This window comes from Calonectris borealis, chromosome 1, assembly GCF_964195595.1.
Source record: "Calonectris borealis chromosome 1, bCalBor7.hap1.2, whole genome shotgun sequence".
NCBI classification, from domain to species: Eukaryota; Metazoa; Chordata; class Aves; order Procellariiformes; family Procellariidae; genus Calonectris; species Calonectris borealis.
The window spans coordinates 159,628,261-159,646,573 of NC_134312.1; the positions used below are offsets into that span (position 1 = coordinate 159,628,261).

Below are 18,313 nucleotides of genomic sequence, written 5' to 3' on the forward strand. Positions count from 1 at the left end.
AATTTTCTGGCAGCGTTGCTAAGTTTCTGGTAATTGTTTGCGTTGCATACCTTTATGTAAATTTTTGTAAACTAACAAGAGTCATGTCAGTGATTTATATAGGCAAAGCTTTTTAATAAAATGAAGATCCTGTTAATCAGTAAGTACAAAAGCAGTTTGCATGAAAACAAAATGCTTTAGGTTATTTATAAAACTGTTCAAAATGCATTATAAAATGGTTTTAGTGAATTAATGTCTTCTCATTTTTTTCTCCCCAAGGAGGCTTCGTGATTATAGATAACAAAAGTTAACTTCAGGATGCTAAAAAGGAAACAAAGTTCAAGGGTGGAAGCCCAGCCAGTTACAGATTTTGGTCCCGATGAATCTTTGTCAGACAATGCAGATATTCTGTGGATTAACAAACCAGTAGGTATCTCTTTCTGTAGTTACTAATTTTAAGTTAAATGTGACTTGTTTTGTTGAAATATGACTTCCACGGAAGATTCTGTAATAGATATTTGTCAGAAACAAGTATTGAGCTATAGTTGCTAATCTACCAGTTCATTTTTTGCAAAAAGTCCAAAACTAAATAAAAAGATTTCTTTTGGTTGTTGCAAACTGATGGGGATGATCAAGCAGTGTTTGCCAACCAGTTCATCGACTGATTGTTTTTTTAAACAGCCATCCTTTCAATGTCTCTGGTTCCTAACACGTGTATTGAAATTAGAAGTTAAGTTCGTAAAATGAGCTTTTGAAAGGATGTTAAAAAGGAGCACTTCATTGCTAAAGTGGTAGCCAGCAGTCGGCACTTTTGACTTTCAAATCTCTCCTTTTACATCACTTATGAATATAAAAGTGTATTTTGGCTGGTTATTTTGAAGTACAGCTCGCATTTTTCTGGCATCATTTAACCTACAACCTGCCCTAAGAAACAGATAGGTGTAAAAGTGTCTGGCAACTTGAAACTGGGGAAAGCTTCATTGGGAGTGGAGTTATGAATAGAATGTGCAGTATTAAGAAAATGCCTTTACCATGTAAATATGGTCGTAATGATTAAATTATTTATTCAGCAGTCAGTGTGTATCCGGGATTCATATATTTTGAATGATTCATGTTTTTGCAGAGAAGGCATTTTTGCATTTCTCTTAAAGTAGTGTATAAATTTTTACTTTGTAAAAGCAGAAAGTCAAATATTCTGAAATAATACACGTTGTTGACATTACATTTATTTAATGGAACCATCATCTCATTTGCAGTATGGGTGCCAGATCCCCTCTGCTTTGCTGCTGAGTTTTAACGTCTAAATCATCTACAAGACAACACCTATATATTAATTCATGCTAAATAATCTTAAGCAGAATATTTGTATTGACTGCTGTAATAAGCTCAAAATGTCATTGCAGAAATATATGTTGGGTTATTTACCTATGTTTCTCAGCACACAGTACACGGTTTTTCGATGGAATAATTTATTTCTTGTCACGCTGATGAACTAGTTGTATGTTGCTTAGCATGTGTAATACCAACATTTTACTGTGGCAGAGAACGGTTTTTATATCAGCCACACTTTAATATTTATGTTAATTTTTTCAGTTGAAACAAGGTTTGAAAGAAAGTGGGTGTTAAGGGGACATAAGAGATCATTCATCAGGTGCCCTCCACTTCCAAATTATTCATTTCTGCTCAGAGTATGCAAATGATAGAGCTATTCAATTCGGGTCAAATATCATTACACCTAAGTGAGCATACAATGAGTATTAAATTAGGTGAGTGTTCTTAAATCTTCTTGATATCAGAAGGCCTGAGGTGGTGGAAATGAGTGTAGAATTTTTCCTCAGATGAAAAATTGTTATAAATACACTTTAGTTCAGTGTTTTTTGTTTGGAGAACTTTTTTCTCACTGAAGTGTCTTTTTTTTGTTCTTCTTGTTCTGAGAGAACGACCTTACCAACTGATTCATTACACTTGTCTGGCTTCAAGATGTTTCAATGGTGTTTTGATTTAAAAGAAGAAAAATCCAACCTTAAACCCTGGTATTGATACATTTTGCTTTTTTGTTAGACCTCCCACTGTGACTGGCACTGAATTATCAATCAGCTTTATTGATAATGATTATAGTGGGACTGAGACCTAAGTAGTCATAGAAATGAACTGTTCTTTTATAGCAACAAAACTTGTTTGGAACAAAACTGAATCCTGATTTTAAGAAGTAACTTTCTGTGACATAGTCTCTTTTATGTTTATTCTTTTCATAAATGGAAGGATGCTTTTAATCCCTGTGCCTCTCACTTAATTTTTGGAATTGTAAACTGATTTAAAAATGAGTTCATCTAAGTGTGGAACTAAAATTTTCCACAGATATTTTCATTCAATATATTCACTCAATTTATAACATCAACTAATTCCACTTATTGTCTGCACATAAATGTGACAAGTTGTCATTTGAAAAGAAATTGGATTACAAAAGCCACAAAGTAGAAATGATAGAATCCTAATTCTCAGTTTCCTGGCTCTTAATTCTTGGTTTCTGAATTATACAACCTCCCAAATTAACTAATAAAATAATACATGTGTGTATATATATACGTATATATATGTGTGTGTATATATACATACAAAGAAATAAAAGTGCTTATTTTTGGATGAAGACCTTTAATATGTGGATCGTGATGTAAAAGAAAAACGCAAACATGCGTTTACAAAAAGTTATGGAGGCTAAATATTTGAGCTTTTCTTGAACATCAAAGCAATCTTGCAATGTCTTTTTTTTTTTCAGTGGGTACACTCTTTACTACGAATCTGTGCCATCATCAGTGTTATTTCTGTTTGTATGAACACTCCAAAGACCTTCGAGCATTATCCTCCTCTCCAATATGTGACATTTGCTCTTGATATTCTGCTGATGTTTCTTTACACTGCAGAGATGATAGCAAAAATGCATATCCGTGGGATAGTGAAGGTAAGCATTTAAACAGTATTCTACATGTGCTTAAGAAAGTGATCTCAATATATGCTGGTGACATTTGATCTTTGTTTTTTAACTTCTCAGCTCTTTTTGCTATGATTGTTTTTAACTGCAGGCAACACCATGGCATATAAACTGAAAAGACAGATTAACAAAGGTGCAGCTTTACTGCATATTTAATCCCCACAAAATACAATACCAACATTCATAATCGTGGTTTCCTACTAAGAAATAGATAGTTTCATTGTATTAATATAAACAATAAAAGGAAAAATAAGCTACACAGACATTAGAAAGAATATTTTGTAAATGTCTGGAGATCCATATATGGACTTAGAACTTTGATTTTCATTTCAGAAGGCTGGATGTGTTGTGTTGTGGTTACTTTATTTAAATAAGAACATATGTCTTACTGTGAGCTAAATGAGAAAGTTATTTTGCTTTACTGAATTTTTTCCTTAATATAATGCATGTTGGTAAACAAATGCTTCTGTTATCATATGTTTACTGTTGTTGCTGGACTAATTTGTGTAAGTTGATATGATATTGGAGAATGTAAAACTGCAGACTTTTTCAGCAATCATTATTTTGTACTATTTTTTTACTGATTGTTTCCAGTCTTCTGTAAAAAGATACGAATTCAGCCTACACATAGAAAATCCATCTGCAGGCCTTATTTGACAATTATGTCCTTATTGCACAGAATGGAAAATCAGTGTGTTATCCTTCCCTTTCACTCCTGAAAGGTCTGGTGACTCCAGAGACGTCTGAGGTTGTACTTAGCTCTTCAGGTGGTTCTGAGTTTGCAGATAGCATTTTTTGTTCACTGCCAAGCTAAGCTATTATGTCATCATACTTAATGAATATTAATAGCAAAAATTAAAGTATCATTAATATTAATATTTAGAAAATTACTGAAATAAGATGATTCTGAGAAAATCCTTGTGTGTTGCATAAGGGCAAAGGTAATCCTTTGTGAAGTGCTGTTTCTGGCCGCTACCTGTACTCTTTTGTTCGGATATGTCCATTAAGCAGGTGAAGATGAGGACACAGGATCAGGAATGGGGAATCAGTGACCAGCGTGCAAATTTGAACAGTGTTAGAGGCAGTACAGACTTTGCAAAGAAATGGGCACATAGATATTAGAGCAGAGAGAGGGAGGGGTGGCCAACAGTGTGACTTTTGTACTAAGCTTGATTTCTCAACTTTTGTGTATGGAAGTCCCAACTTCATTCACAGTCGACGCTTAGGGACTATGAATAATATGTTGCTGCATATTCTAATGTCTTTCACTGCATTATTTAAATTTGTGGTTTTGTGTATATAGAACAGAACAGAATAGAATAGAATAGTTGGAAGGGACAGTTGGAAGAGACCTACAACGATCATCTACTCCAACTGCCTGACCAATTCAGGGCTGACCAAAAGTTAAAGCATGTTATTAAGGGCATTGTCCAAATGCCTCTTAAACACTGACAGGCTTGGGACATTAACCACCTCTCTAGGAAGCCTGTTCCGGTGTTTGACCACCCTCTTGGTAAAGAAATGCTTCCTAATGTCCAGTCTAAACCTCCCCTGGCACAGCTTTGAATCATTCCCACGTGTGGATACCAAGAAGAGCTCAGCATCTCCTTCTCCACTTCCCCTCCCCAGGAAGCAGGGCCCCTCAGCCTTCTTTTCTCTGAACTGGACAAACCTAAAGTCCTTAGCTGCTCCTCATAGGATGAACTTATCTTTGATCGTCATATGATGAACTTGTCTTTGAAGCACGTCTGATGAGTCTGTCCACACAGAATGAATAGCTGTCTGGAGTTGGTTCCATTGCCTTGATTCATGTTACACATGTATAGATGGCAATGCAGATTATTTCATTTATACACTGACATTGTACTCTTTGTTTATTAGATAAAAATACAGTAGAATAGATTAGACATAACCACTGTTACGCAAAGATAGATTAAGTAGAAAATGGCTGCATTTGTTGTTATTTTAACAACTGAGGATTTGCTTACAGCTTAATCTCTTGTAGCATTCATTGGTGAATATAGTTACACTGAAATGAAGTGCCTTCATTGGTGCTATTCATGGAGTCATAGAATAACTTAGTTTGGAAGGGACCTCCAGAGGTCATCTAGTCTGCTAGATGCCCAAAGCAGGTCCAGTTAGATGAAGTTGCCCGTGGCTTGGGTTGTCCAGGTGAATGTCAGACTCCTCCAACGATGAAGATTCCACAAGCTCTCTAGACAGCCTGTTCCAGTGCTTGACTGATCTCATGCAAAAATTTTTTTTCCTAATACTTAATCAGAATTTTCCATGTTTCAGCTTGTGTCCCTTGTATCTTGTCTTACCACTGTTCACTTCCAAGAAGAGTTTGGCTCCATTTTCTCTGTATCCTCTGATTAGGTAGTTGTAGGTAGCAACAAGGTCTCCCCTTTGCCTTCTCTGCTGAAGGCTGAACAGACCCATGTCTCTCACCCTCTCCTCCTACATCATGTGCTCCAGCTCTCTGACCTTTTTGGTGACCCTCTGCTCACTCTGTTATGTCTATGTCCTTCTTGTACTGGGGAGCCCAGAACTGCACTCAGCTCAAAATTAGGCTTGTGGTTGTGGTCTCACAATTGCTGAATAAAGGGGAAGGATGGCTTAACTGGTCCTGGTGGCTACACACTATTCATGTGAATAAGAGAGAACTGTAGGAAAAGGATATGGGCTTGTGTCATGTATAGCAACTTTCATAGAATCATAGAATCATAGAATCATTAAGGTTGGAAAAGACCTCTAAGATCATCAAGTCCAACCGTCAACCCAACACTACCATGCCCACTACACCATGTCCCTAAGCACCTCATCTACACGTCTTCACATACTTCCAAGGATGGTGACTCCACCACTTCCCTGGGCAGCCTGTTCCAAGGCCTGACCACTCTTTCAGTAAAGAAATTTCTCCTAATGTCCAGTCTCCCTTGGGGCAACTTGAGGCCGTTTCCTCTTGTCCTGTCGCTAGTTACTTGGGAGAAGAGACCAACACCCACCTCACTACAACCTCATTTCAGGTAGCTGTAGACCGCGATGAGGTCCCCCCTCAGCCTCCTCTTCTCCAGATTAAACAACCCCAGTTCCCTCAGCCGTTCCTCATAAGACTTGTGCTCCAGGCCTTTCACCAGCTTCGTTGCCCTTCTCTGGACACGCTCCAGCACCTCCATGTCTTTCTTGTAGTGAGGGGCCCAAACCTGAACACAGTATTCGAGGTGCGGCCTCACCAGTGCCAAGTACAGGGGCACGGTCACCTCCCTACTTCTGCTGGCCACACTATTTCTAATACAGACCAGGATGCCGTTGGCCTTTTTGGCCACCTGGGCATACTGCCGGCTCATGTTCAGCCGGCTGTCAACCAGCACCCCCAGGTCCTTTTCCTCTGGGCAGCTTTCCAGCCACTCTTCCCCAAGCCTGTAGTGTTGCATGGGGTTGTTGTGGCCGAAGCGCAGGACCCGGCACTTGGCCATGTTGAACCTCATACAGTTGGCCTCAGCCCATCGATGCAGCCTGTCCAGGTCCCTCTGCAGAACCTTCCTACCCTTGAGCAGATCAACACTCCCGCCCAACTAGGTGCAAACGTACTGAAGGGAGCACTCGATCCCCTCATCCAGATCGTTGATAAAGATATTGAAGAGGACCAGCCCCAAAACTGAGCCCTGGGGAACACCGCTCGTGACCGGCCACCAACTGGATTTAACTCCGTTGACCACAACTCTCTGGGCTCGGCCGTCCAGCCAGTTTTTTACCCAGCGAAGAGTGCACCTGTCTAAGCCATGAGCCGCCAGCTTCTCTAGGAGAATGCTGTGGGAGACAGTGTCAAAGGCCTTACTGAAGTCCAGGTAGACCACATTCCCTCATCCACGAGGCGGGTCACCTGGTCATAGAAGGAGATCAGGTTGGTCAAGCAGGACCTGCCTTCCATGAACCCGTGCTTCCATGAACCCTGGGCCTGATCGCCTGGTTGTCCCGGACATGGCTTGTGAGCGCCCTCAAGACAAACCACTCCATAATCTTCCCCGGCACCGAGGTCAGGCTGGCCGGCCTGTAGTTCCCCGGATCCTCCCTCCGGCCCTTCTTGTAGATGGGCGTCACATTGGCAAGCCTCCAGTCGTCCAGGACCTCCCCAGTTAACCAGGACTGCTGGTAAATGATGGAGAGTGGCTTGGCAAGCTCCTACGCCAGCTCCCTCAGTACCCTCGGGTGGATCCCATCCGGCCCCATAGACTTGTGAGTGTCCAGGTGGTCTATCAGGTCGTTAACTGCTTCCTCTTGGATTATGGGGGGTTTATCCTGCTCGCCGTCCGTGTCTTCCAGCTCAGGGGGCTGAGTACCCTGAGGGTCACTGCTCTGACTATTAAAGACTGAGGCAAAGAAGGCGTTAAGTACCTCAGCCTTATCCTTGTCCTCAGTGGCAACGTTCTCCCCCGCATCCAATAAAGGATGGAGATTCTCCTTGGCTCTCCTTTTGTCATTAATATACTTGTAAAAACATTTTTTGTTGTCTCTCACGACAGTGGCCAGGTTGAGTTCTAGCTGGGCTTTTGCCTTTCTTATTTCCTCTCTGCATGACCTAACGCGATCCCTGCACTCTTCCTGAGTTGCCTGCCCCTTCTTCCAAAGGTGATAAACTCTCCTTTTTTTCCTGAGTCCCAGCCAGAGCTCCCCATTCAGCCAGGCCGGTCGTCTTCCCCACCCGTTCTTCTTGCGGCACATGGGGACAGCCCGCTCCTGAGCCTTTAAGACTTCCTTCTTGAAGAATGTCCAGCCTTCCTGGACCCCTTTGCCCTTCAGGACTGTCTCCCAAGGGACCCTCTCGACCAGTGTCCTGAGCAGGGCAAAGTCCGCCCTCCGGAAGTCTATGGTAGTGGTTTTGCTGGCCCCCCTCCTTACTTCACCAAGTATCAAGAATTCTATCGTTTCACGGTCACTAAGCCCAAGACGGCCTCCGGCCACCACATCTCCCACCAGTCCTCTGTTTGTGAAGAGCAGGTCAGGCGAGGCACCTCCCCTGCTAGAGTCGCTTACCAGCTGCGTCAGGAAGTTCTCTTCCACACACTCCAGGAACCTCCTCGACTGTTTCCTCTCTGCCGTGTGGTATTTCCAGCAGAAGCAATGTTAGAACCGGATTGACCTTTTTTCAGCTGTTAAATCAGAGCTTTTTTGAATATGTTATCAAGTTCTTTCTTTGAATGCTAATCAATGAATAATCCTTTTTTAGTGAACTATTTGACTTACTCTTTGGATTATTGATTCTAGGGAAAATATTGGTTAAATATTATAACTCCGCCAAGAACATAATGATCCATGCACTTCCAAAGATAGTGGCAATCAAAGTAAAATAAGGCACTATTTAGAAACCTATTAGCATTTATTGAAGATGTTTGTGTATGAAACGTTTTTATATAAGGAAATTTGTTTATGAACTGTAGTCCTAATTCAAATGCATTCAAGAATTTTAGTGAACGTAGGATCAATGAATGTATTGCTGTATGGTTCTACTGAACTTTACCATAAATCAGTATTTCTGTCAAGGCCTTAGGAATTGAAATGCTAATAAACTTTTGAACCATGATTAATGCAAAATTTTAGTCCAGCGAGAAAGCTAATTTATGGAGAAGGTAGGCACCATCCACTTAAGGCCCAATTAATAACAATGCAAGTGTAGCTGAGCTAAGAAGATTTTGAAAATGTTAAGTCATGTCTAATTAACACCTTCTGAGGACAAATGAGAAATTTACTTCCTTTAGTTCCCAGGGGTTTTTAGAAAAGGAAAGTAGGTTCTGAAAAAACTAGCGTTTTGTCTGTAAAAAGTTTCCCTTTTCCCTGTGTAAACTAAGTGACAAAATAAAGCGATACATCCATCCAAGTGTTTTGTTACCCCAGAAGAAAGTTAAACTGAAATGTTGCTGTGACATTGTGCCTTTTATTACTGATGTTTCCTTCTGAATAACTGTTGCCGTGCTAGTAAAATCTATTCAAAATTTGGGCTGCCTACGCCTTGTGAGTGTTGGTTGTTGCTTGTTCCATTTGCGAAGACGATACAGAGGACTCTGAATTACAAGGGCACTGCTCATATAGATATCAACCACTACAAAGAAAATAGACACTGACATGTGTTTAGAAAAGGAGCACAAAATATTGAGGAAACCAGAAGATGACACTATAGAATATATCTACTACGGGGTCCGAGGTCCTTTTGTTTTCAAAATAGCATATTGATATTCCTTATTATTGCTATCATACACTGTTTGCTTCTAATAGGTGTTATGATAGGTTGACTCCTCTGGAAGAATTGAAATGGGTATAACAGATGTATATTCAGTATATAGGCACAACCTGGGAAGAAAGTACTGAAAGGCTTGTGATATGATAATCGTATTATAGTTTTTGGTATTGCAGGCTATTGTTACTTGTCATGAACAAGTGAACTAATGCTAATAATATGTCTGTTTTTACCTTGAAACTCATCTCTGAAAAATGAAATACAGGCTATAATTTCTTACTGATTGAGGTCTTTTTAAATACGAAATTCTAGGACAGTCTGCCTAATGTTGGCTGGCCGCATTGTATAAAATGTATGTACAAACAGTAAGACAACTTGTAGTGGTTTGCTAAGTTTTCTGTGAGATAGAGACAGGGAATTAGACCAAGTCAGTTTGTTTCTTATGACGTATTTTTATGCTTGTATTCTAAATTATGTTTTAAGTTGAAGAATGATGGCCTGTGATAGAGCTCACTGTGAAATGATAGAGCAGCTCAGGAAAATACTGTGTACACAGTATTAAATCTATTTCAAATGGATGAAGTCAGTAAATACATAATATCACTGACTAGAGAATAACTTTCATGAATACTACCTGGCCTCCAACTGACTAGTTTGACGACATTAAAAGTTAGGTGTTAATTACTTCATCAAGCAAGTTATTCAGGTAGTTACAAGAGAAACTCGTGGCTTACTATTTTGATTTATGTTTAACCTATTAAGTTTTTATGAGCAGATAATTTTGAATATAGATTTCAGTCATGAAAATATGCTGTAATAAGTACAGCAATAATATTTTAATACTATTTTTAAAAAGTATTGCATTCCTAGATATGTAAGTTTTCATAGTTACATATTTTTTCTGCAATCTTTCTGTGTAGATCACACATTTTAATGATTTCAAAGCATTGCAAATTCTATTCTTTGAGTAGCACATGAATTAATGGATGATGTGACATAGCCACATCAATATTTTTGTAGGAATAGCTTATGAAGCATGGTAGCAGATGTCTACTAAATTGTGTTACAGACATATCTTAAAAAGACCTAATGTTTTAGAAATTAAAAATTCTGATCTCTTTAAAGGTCATTGAAAAAAATTAAAAAGATTAATGGTAAATATCACAGACTTTCTGCACGTTAAAAAAGCTGTAGAGTGTGTAAAATAAAAAGGCCATTTTAATAAAATGGTGAATGAGGTTCTTTTAGCATTACCACATACATATTATTTCTTTGTCTCAGACCTAGAAACATTAAATATAAAGTACAGCTCTGCTTCAGGGGTGATTGAAGGTAAGAATAAAGGCCAGGAGACCCCTTGACTTTGACTTGTTAGAACGTCAAAACATGGTATGTGGGGAAAGGCTGCGTGTTGACATAAATTTTACATGAGATTTAATGACACCAGAATAGTGTGGATTTTAGGAATAGGAATGTTTTAATCGAATGAAATCAAACTTCTATTTTTAATTATTTTTGACAATAGAGCACGAACAATAGTCGTCACTATCATGGACTTAAAAGTCTTCCAGTCCTAATGTGATGTCCAATCTCATCATTCATTCAGTTCAGTGAATAATTCAGGGGTGTTTCAAGAGATTACTTAATTTAATTTTATTTTTTATTCTCTCATGTGAGATGGAAATGCATTAACTTAAACCATCTTCATAGTGTAGTGTTTTCCCCAGCTATACTCAGGTATGTCTGCTCAGCAGATACAGGCTGAATCATAATATCTTGAAACGCAAAGCTCCACTGGTGCCTGAGTGGCTGAATAGCACAATATAGTATCAGTGATTTAGCAGAAGTCAGGGATCTCTTTTATGTTGGTACAGTGAACAGTGATGGGTTTATTATCAACTATCCTCTCACAGAATACATTTACTTCTCTGGCAACCACTTTCTTATGTTCTAAGTAATATTTTATTAGGTCAGAAATACTCTGTGTTACTTGGAGTTTATCAGGAAACACATAATAAGGTGATGGTCAGAATACCTGGAGTATGAAGATTTGCAGACGTAGGCAAAGTTTAGGTAAGTGACTGACCTCTGATTCACTGGGATCATAAAACTGGAACTTCCACATTTAGCTGGAAATTATCTTTGTTTTACTGCCTGCTACTGGTGATTTATATTTGTATAAAGAATTTAAAAGTTAAAATTGTGTGCAACCATAATATACTTCTTTGGTATATACTTATTTGGTTTTGTGGATGAAATTACATCCTTCTAAGAAATAAATGCAATTTTGGTCACCACAGTACCACACCATGTACCGATGTATAAAATGTAATAAATTAGTGCAATGGTAAAAGTTACTGAATTCAATTTGACATGGGTATTTTCATGATCTCTTCAGTTCAGAATTCCACTTTCTTCAATTGATCCTAGATTTGTTTGCATGATCTTTATTTCCCAGAATGTAAATAGAGTTCAGTGACTCTTTGGTTCCGCTTTCTTTCATGTCTCGGGCTCCTTGGTCAGAAAGAGCTCTGCTATAATCAGCTGCATCAGGGAAGTATTAAGTCTGTTTAAATGAAAGCAGATCAATCTCCTTCATTGTGTCTTGAATAAGATTTAAACTGGTCTCCCAATTACATGCAGTTTATGTCTACTGCATAACTTATTGATTGATTGGCAGGCTTCCGAGAGCACCATGAATTAACTAATGTTTGTGTCTGTTGAAATCGTTTACGAGTCAACTTGTAACCTAACTGACAGGACTCGCAGTCCCTCAGAATGAAAGCTCGTATTTGTGGGCTCATGAGTGCCCACTCATTTGTCACTTATGAACATGACTATGTGCTTGACATAGGTCTGTTCATTGATTCAAGGACGGTTTCCAAAATGATCTCCTCATTGAAAAAAGGAGGTGGAGTGGAGTTAGAGAAAGGAAAGATAAGTCTCAAGCCTAAAACAGATGTGATATCAGATGAGCATCAGACTTCTGAAAGAAAGCAGTGAGCCTAACCTGTGACGGAAGGACTTGGTATTTCTTTTAATCAGTGTGATGCAAAAATTACCTTCTTGCTTTCTAATCGGGTGTCTTCTGAAGGTCATTCACATAGGTATGAGCAAGGTAAGGGTACCTTACTTTAAAGGTACCTTATCTTTATAAGAAGTTTTTACTTTCAGCCTTTGTTTTAGGAGATGGAATAAGGAGAGAAAGAAATATTCCAGGTAAATTGCTTTTATTAGACACACTTGCACTGGTGGCATTATGTATAATAAAATAACGAAAGAGGAAAATGTGCCAAAATCTGAGAAACTTTCAGGAAACTCTGTCCATGATATGAAAGAATTCATGTCCACTACAACAAAAAGGAACCAAGTAACAGATGTCTTAGGTGAAAATTCAGCCTTTAGGGAATGAGAGATGAATGGGTGTTGTTTCACTCCATGGACATTGTGAGGATGTGTGAAATTATCTTCATTATACCACATCCTCATTGCGGCTTCTAATCACAGTCATGATGGTATTAGAAAACCTACATTGAAATCATGTTGTGAAAAGGAGGCGTGGTTTATCCTCTTCCTCTGTTAGAAGAGTAACACTGTAAAATAAAAAGTGTGAGAGTTCTCTCTCCTGTCTTTTGAAAAAGCCTAGCTGACACTTATTTTAGTATCATCATGCTGAAAATTAGAAAAATTTTTATATAGCACAAGTAGTGCACTGAATTTAATGGAAATGTCTTACTTTTCACTGTGCAGTTGTGACACATGTCAGCTAACAAAGGAGATTATAGAAAGTCAGAAGTAATGGTCCTTGACATTTCCCCCATTGTTCAATCAATTACGTTCATAGCAAAACTTTTGTACTAACTGACGTAGTTGCGAGTGGATTTGTCAGACTTTATTTCAGTAGCACAGAGCGCTATCCACTGACTTCAGTACTCCTGCAAGGGGCTGAAGTGAATGGTTGCACCATTAGCTTTCCACACTCTCTCGGTGAATTCATGCAGGAACTGAAACAAAGCTTAATTGTCCACCAATGCAGTCACAGATCGATGGGAGCCATTTCATTTGCTTCTGTCCAGTACTAAAGGCCAGTTAACTGAAATCAGTGGCTTTCAGCCTGTCGGGTGTTCCCAGGCAGCGTTAGCCCTGTGCAGAGAGCACATTTTCCTCGTTGTTTTTCTGATAGGTGGTTTGGTTGCTGTAGTTGCTATCTGTCTGCTCAAGAGGAGAGAATCGAGGACAGAGAAGGCTGGAGACTTACTTGAGCCATGTGGGCTTAACTGTACATTCAGTTCTCTGCCAATATAAGGAATTTTCCACCTATAGTGCAAGCAATGTGAGGTGGAGACGGGCTTTTTATGCTGTAATGAAAGGCTCTGGTTGCTATCATCTAAACTGGGGTCTGCAGCTGTTTCCGTTTGCATATTCTGACACTTTTTTATCTTTGCCTGCACGAAATAGATTTTTGGGCTTAAAATAGAAACACTTTTAGTAGGATTCATCAGCGCTAATTTGAGGGTCTGCAATTGTCTGTAATTAGTTGTTTGTGTCTGAAGTAGGCTCTCCCAAAAGGTAATTTATTTGGCCTGTTTTTCTCCAGTGACTGAAAGGGAAGCTTCAAGTACCTAGGCTGACACCTAGCCTTTAGGTATCTCACAGTCAGCGATTACTCTAACCCATTATTATAGATTTGTTGTCAATAGACAGGTGGGCACTACAGAAAGTATACAGACAACTGGATGCCAGCTGCTTCTTTAATGCTTATGGCATTAAGTCATTTATGCCTAAATGAGTTTCTTCCGTAATCATCCTAATTCAGAAGTTTGTCTTGAGTTATGGATTACAGAACTGTTGTTTACTGTACTTTATTACGAGTATCTGTTTTGCCTTCTTTTCAGTACTTTTAATATTAAATATTCCACTTTCATCTAACAAGAATGGAGAAATTACAAAATTAATTTAATTCTTCTGATAAATGATGGAAATATTAATTGAATTGCGGTGAAACACTGTCAGCTGGCTCACCAGCTTTTAGTAACTTTGTCAAGGGACTTTCTGCTGCCTTACAGACTGAAAACGAAAGATGGAAATTCTGAAATTACTGCACTCCCTGACTTTAGATATGCTGTATACCCCATGGTGTATAAATGAGTTAAGGGTCAGGAAGTTGTGTTGTTTTCAAAGGTCAGACAGTAAAACAGAATATGTGGCACCTATCATGCCCTGTCAGCATGCTCTGATGGGCTCGTGGTGCCTGGTGGTGAAAGCTCAGTCCCGGGATGTGCAAGTCACAAACAGGAGTGAGAACCTTGAGCTGGAGGGCAGGGGCATAACCAGTGGAATCAGTGGCAAGGATGAGAAAATGACGAGATGCTTTGATTAAACAGGGTGTAATTATGTGGGGGGAAAAAATAGAAAACTACTTACCTGTGGTAGTAAAAAGCTCACAGAGCAAACATGAAAAAAGACCCAGTTGATTTGAGTTTTCCCTTTGACGCTACTTCTTGGGATCGTAAGGTGAAAATTATTTGTCCTTATGACAAATTATTTCACATATCTATATTAAAAAAATAGAATTCTGTACTATGTATAACGCTGTTGGAAACCTAGATGTGTAGTGCAGGTCCCATGCTATTCAGCGTTGGCAAAGTATATTATTTCAAATTGTCTTAAAATTGAACTTGAAAAATACTGGAGTATTTTAGAGGTGGCAGCTGTGATTGATTGTTAGTTTTAAATATTATTTCATTGTAAACAGTATTGATATCCATTATTCGACTAAGACATTACTCTGCAAAAGTTGATTCTTCTGTCTTACCTTTTTCCCGTGTTGGTCTGTTGCTCTTTTGCTAAGCGCGTGTGTCCATCGCAAGGACGTTTGTTCCCAGCCTACTGGGATCGTATTGCTAGTGAAATGCTGCGATGCTGTTTCCAGTCACAGGAAATTAGAAAAAATTAAAACTGATTATCATGAGGAAAACAAATACGAAGTTGCCTGCAGCATCCTGCTAGTTGGGTGTTGCTGCCTGTGGGCCCGGGAAGGTTAGAGACCATGGCACTGGAATATACGCACCTGTTTCTATGGTTACTTGTGCCTGGTTTTGTTGGAGTGTTTATTACAGGAAAGTAATGACTCATATTACACAGTGGGGCTTTTTGCACCATTTTTGCATTAGAGTATTAGAAAATTAAAGGCATTTAAATTACTTAGTGATCTTACATAGGCAGTATTTCTAAAATAAAAATGGTAATTTTTCTAACCAGTCAATGGGTCATAAAGATTTTTAGTGAGAAATTATTTTGGGGCATGGATTGAAGTATGTGTCCATATAACACTTAGTGACTTACCGTGGTGATCAAAATTTAACCTTAAAGCTGCTAAGAAAAAATATACAACATACTGACTTTCATAACGTATTTAGAAATTGCTCTTTCAATATACAGACCAATTAGTTGAAGAAAACTTTACTTTCAGTAATGTTATTTTTTTCCCTTTCTAATAGTATTTTCAAGGATTACTTTACTGTTTTTCTTCATGAAGGCAGCTATTATCAAGGGATATTTTTTATGTATCGCTTCATGTCAGGGTAAAATGACACATATACTGGGATAGCAGTGAAATCAACATATTGGATAACATGTTATGTGTTCAGGTAGGAAGAGAGGGAACTTCATCTCTAATGTGCCTTTCTGTGTTGAAACTTTCATTTTCAGGGAAGTCTGCTATAATTAAACAATATCTTTTTATTTTATTTTATTTTGTGCCCGTGTTGTCTTCTCTCTTAATTTGAGAGAATAAAACAAGACATCAAGACGAAAAAGTCTTAATGACATCCAAATCCTTGTGGAAGGGAATAAGAACATTTCTGTGCAGCTGTATTTTCATGAAAATGACAAAATTTTTGTGGGGTTTTTAAGGCAGTAAGCTGAATGTAAAATTTCATTTCAGATTATTGTGTTCTCCACCACTAATGTAAATATTGCTTTCTTACAGCTATATTAAGATTGTTGTTTCAATAAACTTTTCCTGGTCTGTGTAGTATAAAATGGATTCCCCAGCTTTTAATAATGCTAATTACCAAATAATAAAATCCTCTTTCTGAAAAGAGCCTCCTCCTTGTCTATTCCAACTTTCATCATTGTGGCTTTTTTATGTTGAAGGAGAGCTGTGAATGATGATGATAAATCTGAGTTTTGTCATGCTGGATGAGACTGTTTGCCTGTCAAATCTCCCTATTCAATCTCCAGGCAATATTTGATGCTTTAGAGTGAAAGCTTTCACCTTGAAATGTTTGGATCTAAATCCGCCCATGACATCCACCATAACATTAAGACTGGAGGAGGGCAGAATACTGCTGGATGAAGCACAGCAGCGTTTAACACATATCACCTTCTCAAGACTGCAGATTACTTCCAAGCATAAGCAGACATCCATGCATGTGGAACTAGATGTAGAACTGGAGTCTATCCCAAGGAACTGGCATCTTGAGGAGATTGTCTTAGATGCACACAACCAGAGAAAAGTCTGGGTTGGAAGGGACCTATGGAGATGGTCTGGACCAACCTGTTACTCAAAGCAGGGCCTTAATTTGGTTATCCAGGATCCTATCAAGCTGAGTCTTGTATATTTCCAGCAAGAGAGATGCTAGCATTTCTCTGGGCAACGTGTTCCAATGTTTAATTGTTCTCACGGTAAAGATTTTTTTCCTGTGCACTTCCTGGAAACAGTGAGTGCTGTTCCATGTAGGGGGATCCTATTAATCCTCCTCCTGATCAGCCATTTTTAGATTTGCTGAACCCTTTAGACATCCAAGGGAGCCAAGTCAGCTAGTAAGGCAATACTTATGGCACTGAATACAGTTGGCTAATGAGCAGGTGGAGAGGGAAATGAAACTGAGGGTTTCAGTGTAGTAACCTATAAAATCTCACTGCAGGGCATGTTGGCACCCGACTGCAGCGGTAAAGCAGTGTATCAGGAAAGCAGCAATGTAATACACCAGCGAAGCTCCCTTCCCCACGTGTTCTGTAACCGTACCTACTGTTGGGTATTTATAAGAAGGTATTAGAATCTGTTCTCTATTGACTATATATGAAGGCTTGGGCAGCTCTGAATAGTGGACAATCTGAATGACTTGTCACTCAGCTGAACTGAGATGCTCCACAGTGCTGATACGGGCGGTTTGTTGAGGCATTCCTTTCCATTCTTTTGTGGAAATGGTTATTCCTCTTGATACTTTTTGTACTTGAGGAAGGGAGTGTTATGTAATGTTTTCATGTTTGTTTCTGTTTTGTTTTTAAATTTTCTTTAACAGTTTTGGTTTAAAACACTATTTTTTAACTCCTCCCAATTTCCCCACCCCCCTTATTTTACAGTAAACACTGTTACAGGATTTTTAGCCAGTAAAATGGTCCTTGTTTGTCTATTTGAAAGTCTTGATTCTTACTTCATGGCTGGGATTGTTTCTTTTTGGTGGGTTCTTTTTCTTTCTGTTAGAAACAGCGAATGAGATGGTGAACACTATAGTTTAAAAACCTCCCATTACAATATGAAACATGAAATACTAAGTTTGGTGAAGTTAATTACATAAATAAACAAGAATCTAGTGTGCCTTAAAAATACCTTTGAGACTGTTCGTTAATGAATGAAATAGCCTTACATCTTCATTGGTAATTGCTAAAATAATCTGAAAATCTCAACAAATTCACTTAAAAATCTTTTTTTTTAAATTCTTGCAAATGATGAAGTAGTGGTTCTGTAGTGATTATAACTTTTTTGTAATGATAGATCGGAACTGTGTGTGTTGTGTGTCTGTAACATGCATGGAATCACCCTCTAATCCAAAGGAGCAGCAAGAGCTGTGTTTCATTTTTTTAATTATAAATAGAGTAACTTTGTTTTCTGTGCTGTAACATCAAATGGTTTTCAAACGTTTATCTAGCATAGACTACAAGATTACTACAAATATTACATTACACGTTATGACAAAGATAAATTATGCACTAGTAATGTGTTACTCAGAAGCATCTGATGGTGGAGCAGTTCAGTACAATATATGAGTAGTTACAAATTGAACTTGTTTAACTCAGTGATGATAAAGTGATATTACACCCAC

General features: G+C 38.6%; 1 protein-coding gene across 1 annotated transcript in view; it reads left to right on the plus strand.

Moving 5' to 3' along the window:
• The first annotated feature begins 258 nt into the window (after positions 1-258).
• NALCN (sodium leak channel, non-selective) overlaps positions 259-18,313 on the plus strand; it is a 237,906-nt gene continuing 219,851 nt past the window's right edge. The window contains exons 1-2 of the mRNA XM_075137770.1: positions 259-405; positions 2,756-2,938. Coding sequence (XP_074993871.1) covers positions 298-405; positions 2,756-2,938 — 291 coding nt within the window. The 5' untranslated portion in view covers positions 259-297. The remainder of the gene's footprint in view (positions 406-2,755; positions 2,939-18,313) is intronic.